The 5020-nt window shown below is 34.0% G+C and overlaps 1 protein-coding gene across 1 annotated transcript; it reads left to right on the top strand.

Annotated features, from left to right (window-relative positions):
• The first annotated feature begins 2639 nt into the window (after positions 1-2639).
• LOC105778422 (ammonium transporter 1 member 1) lies at positions 2640-4798 on the top strand. The gene has a single exon (XM_012602132.2). It carries the CDS (start codon positions 2731-2733, stop codon positions 4186-4188), a length of 1458 nt encoding a protein of 485 aa, XP_012457586.1. The 5' UTR covers positions 2640-2730; the 3' UTR covers positions 4189-4798.
• The last annotated feature ends 222 nt before the right edge of the window (positions 4799-5020 follow it).

A 5020-nucleotide genomic window follows, 5' to 3' on the forward strand; every position in this document is an offset into this window, starting at 1 on the left:
CGAGTTGCAACTACTCGATGGGGTATTTTAAAATGTCTTTGAGATCTTTTATGAAATGAGCTTTTTTACTACTGGTGGTGCTCAACTGGTTAATAGCACAGAGAATGTTGTGCCAATCCCAGAGCCAAAAATGTTGCACAAGCTAAGGAATTTGTAGGTGCCCTTGGTGGAGACTAAGCAACGAAGAAGTGGATGAGCTACGGTCCGGCATTGGAGATAAGTCCTCATACTGGGTTTTCCTGTGGAGAAGCTGTAATTCTTTTTGCTCGATTCAAAGTTGACTTAATTCTTGAATGTTAAACATAGAATGAATAACTCATATTCTAGTATTGGTTCCTTTGAGCCTCATCATTTGGGTGTTCATTCGATGCCCAATTTATGGGATCAGATAATGGGAATTGTCTACTAGTGGTGTGTGGGGCAATGATTTCTAAAAAAAAAAAAAAAGAGTAATGGTTCCTCTTTCTCTCCCCACCCTGTTTGTAATAGTACCATGTAATGTATGTATATCTTTGTGGTAGTCCAGTCAAAGAAATTCAATCCTAGAAGCCTTACCATTTATTATAATGTATAACTTAAAAATCAATTAAAGTTTAAAAGGACACATTTGTCTCCAATTCGAAGAGCAAAACCATGAGTTGTTTATGGCATGGTACAAATCTATAAGCTTTAGCATATAGAAGATTCATAAGCGACCATGGAATAGCTTAAGCTAGCTAAACTCATTTCCCAAGTTTTTTTAATTAAATAAAATTGAATCCAACACTGAATATAATGTTTTAGGCAATGCATTTCTTTAAATCAAACAAATAATTTGATCTCTCAAACCCAAAAAAGTCATCCTTGAATGCTTTATAAGAAGTCAAAGTTATGTCAACCAGATTTCCAATTTATTATTTACGAAAGTTACAATAATAACAAATTACGATATGAATTTCAAAATTTTAAGAAATGATATATTTCTTGGTTTATAAATTTTACTTTTTAAAAACAGTCAAATTAGTAAACAAAATTTATTTTCCAAATTAAAAAAATAAATAAAATTCTTGTCTTCTACTTGAGCCATACAATGTATGTTTGCTTGGTCCAATTCATATATTATGATTTGAGTCAATTCATATAAGAATATTAATTATTAAGAATTTTATTAAATTATATATTTTAATTAAAATATATTTAATAATAATTATGTTTAAATATGATTAAATTATTTATTATTGATATTAATAATCTTATTAAAATTTAAATAACAATAACAATAATAATTTACCAAACAAATTTCGCTAATTATTAAGAATTTTATTAAATTATATATTTTAATTAAAATATATTTAATAATAATTATGTTTAAATATGTTTAAAATATTTATTATTGATAATAATAATCTTATTAAAATTTAAATAACAATAACAATAATCATTTACCAAAACAAATTTATGCTAGGGGTATTCTAGTCATTTTTGTTTTTTCCATTATGCTATTACACCTCTATTCCATTCAACCAAACACAATATTACTATTACGCCTCTATTCCATTACATTCAACCAAACAGTTGATTTGCTATTACACCTCTAATCCAATACACCTCTAAACCAATACAGCGAACCAAACGCATCCTTATGATATTAGAACTCATGCCTTATCAAGCATGTTATCCCATTTTAAAATTGGTTTATTCTGCAGCAAAAAATGCTCATCACAATAGGGATTTTACTAAAGCGAGTTTAATCATTAGTCAAGTTGTTGAGGGATATAAATCATAATTATAATAATTAATGAAAATGATTGCAGCAATAACCATAATTATAGTTTTAATAATAATTAATATATTAATAAATAATTTATGAAATAAAATATAATGATTATAATTGAATGTATGATATCTACTAGCTCACTATTAAGAATATATATATATATATATTTTAATTAGTCTTAAACTTTATTTAAGGAAAAAAACTTAAATTGATTAGAATAATATAAAAAATAGAAAATTGGTCCAAATTTTAAGATTACGTCTGCAATCTAAGATTATCTAAGGAATGAGCCGTAATAAGATTACACCCTATATTATGAGATGATCGTAATGTGAGATTACGGGATGTCAGGATGTTAAAATCTAAACACTATAATCTGATTTTGGAATGTAACATCACGAGCCATAATGTTACATTCGGCGAACCAAACGCCCCCTAGGCATATATAAGGGAGGTAGGCCCCTAGCCCCCAAAATTGAAAAATTATAATTCTAGCCTCTAAATGATCAAATTATAAATTAATAAAAGAGAAACTTATATTTTAACACCAAAATTAAAAAAAACATTTAATTTAATCCCTTAAAATATAAAATAATAAAATCTAGATTTAACATATAGTTTAATTTTCAACCATAAAAAGAAATTTGGAATAAAATCTGATTATAGTGACTACATTTCTTAACAATAAAATGTATGGTAGATTGATATTAAGATAATTTAGAAAACCAAATTAAGAGAAGACATTGGGGTACTAATGCCTGCAAAATTAAATAATTATAAAGTATTTTTACTTTTTATATAACTGTTTTTTCATTACAACAACCAGACACAAATAATTTTATTTGAAAAGTCTTCATTTCTCCCAAAAAGTCCTCTTTATAAATTAACATCGCTCCATTCCCTTGCCCGCCTGTAACCCTCTCTGTCTTTCTCTCTGTATTTCCTTTCATTCACTTACCTTTTCCTTTTTGGCCATGGCTACTTGTTCAGCGGACTTAGCTCCGCTTCTTGGCCCCAACGCCACCGCGGCAGCCGACTACATATGCAACAAGTTCAGTGACACTTCCTTTGCCGTTGATAACACTTACCTTCTCTTCTCAGCCTACCTCGTCTTCTCCATGCAACTTGGCTTCGCCATGCTTTGCGCTGGTTCAGTGCGTGCCAAAAACACCATGAACATCATGCTTACTAACGTCCTCGACGCCGCCATTGGTGGCCTCTTTTACTACCTTTTCGGGTTTGCCTTTGCCTTTGGTTCCCCTTCCAATGGCTTCATTGGTCGCCACCACTTTGCCTTACGATCCGTTCCTTCATCTTCGTTTGATTATAGCAATTTCCTTTATCAATGGGCTTTTGCTATTGCAGCTGCTGGGATTACCAGTGGTTCCATAGCTGAAAGAACCCAATTCGTTTCTTATCTTATCTATTCCTCGTTCTTAACCGGTTTTGTTTACCCTGTTGTTTCTCATTGGTTTTGGGCGACTGACGGTTGGGCCAGCGCTTTGCGAACAGATGACTTCTTGTTTGGCAGTGGGGTTATTGACTTTGCTGGTTCGGGGGTTGTTCATGTAGTTGGTGGTGTAGCCGGTTTATGGGGTGCACTTATTGAAGGGCCAAGGATAGGCCGGTTCGACCATTCGGGTAGGTCAGTTGCCTTGCGTGGTCATAGTGCAACCCTTGTTGTTATTGGAACTTTCATGCTGTGGTTCGGTTGGTATGGGTTCAACCCCGGTTCATTCAACAAAATCTCCAGCTTTTACACCTCCGGCAACTATTATGGTCAGTGGAGTGCGGTGGGGAGAACGGCGGTGACCACCACTTTAGCAGGATGCACGGCGGCGTTGACTACCCTTTTTGGGAAAAGGATTTTGACCGGTCATTGGAATGTGACTGATGTTTGCAACGGTTTGCTTGGTGGGTTTGCTGCTATCACGGCAGGCTGCTCTGTTGTTGAACCCTGGGCTGCCATTATTTGTGGCTTTGTGGCTGCTTGGGTGTTGATCAGTTGCAACAAGTTGGCCGAGAAAGTGAAGTTCGATGATCCACTAGAAGCGGCTCAACTACATGGTGGATGTGGTGCTTGGGGAATTATTTTTACAGCTTTGTTTGCTTCGGAAAAGTATGTGAGGGAAGTTTACCCCAGCAGGCCAGTTCGATATGGGTTATTTATGGGAGGTGGAGGGAGACTGTTGGCTGCTCATATTATCCAAATTCTGGTCATTGTTGGCTGGGTGAGTGTTACAATGGGGACTTTGTTCTATTTTCTTCATAAATTTGGGCTTTTAAGGATTTCAGCTGATGATGAAATGGCTGGCATGGACCTAACAAGACATGGGGGGCTTGCTTATGTTTACCATGATGAAGATGAATCACAAAAACAGGGGACTCAGATGAGGAAAATTGAAAGCCATCCATCTCCATCTTCAGTCTAAAAACAGTGGAATTCATACTTTTCAAAAGAACAAAAAAAAAAAAAAAAGAAGTATTTTTCTAGAAATTGTGTAAGATAATTTTCCAAAAGGTGGTTGGTTCAGATTTCAGAAAATTAAAATGCTTGACTAAAAGGCAAATCAATGGTTTGATTTTTGTTATTATTATTTATTAGAATATGGCAATGTGTTGGTGAAAAAAGTCTTGGGCAGATAGTTAGAGTAGCCCTGGTTTATTCAATGGAAAGATATTGTGGGAGAAATTCCCCATTGATGATGGGGCTTCTTTTTGTCTTTTTCAGTAACCGAAGTATGTCATTAATGGGCATATGATATGACTGACTGCCTCTTGGCTATTCTCATGGCTCCCCATACCTCTTGCTAGAAAATTGGAACTTGTCGACCCTCCTGTAATGGGATTCTGTATTTATTTTGATATTTCTCCATAATCAATCATATAGAAATAGATCAAGTGATTAGTGATTAGCCAATCACACCACTTGTCATCTTATCTCACACCAAGCTGGTCAAGCTTAGAAAGGCCATTATAATACTATGTAGAGATGGGTTGTGTTTTAGTTAAGAAAAACGACAATAACACAAATTTTGTCCTCTCAATGTCTCTGCTTTACTAATCTTTTGGTCAAAAAACATGTTGTAAGTATTAGGGTTTAAATTCAGTTCCAAATAATTTTATTTTCTTCCCCCAATTATATAGAAAAAAAATGATCTCTAAATACTTTCAACATCCTCACATTAGGATTTAAAGTTCTCGAGCTTTATCATTAATCAATAAAGATAAATGGTATTTGACGTGGTTGCTGATCATGGTGAA

The sequence above is a fragment of the Gossypium raimondii genome, chromosome 10 (genome assembly GCF_025698545.1).
Source record: "Gossypium raimondii isolate GPD5lz chromosome 10, ASM2569854v1, whole genome shotgun sequence".
NCBI lineage: Eukaryota > Viridiplantae > Streptophyta > Magnoliopsida > Malvales > Malvaceae > Gossypium > Gossypium raimondii.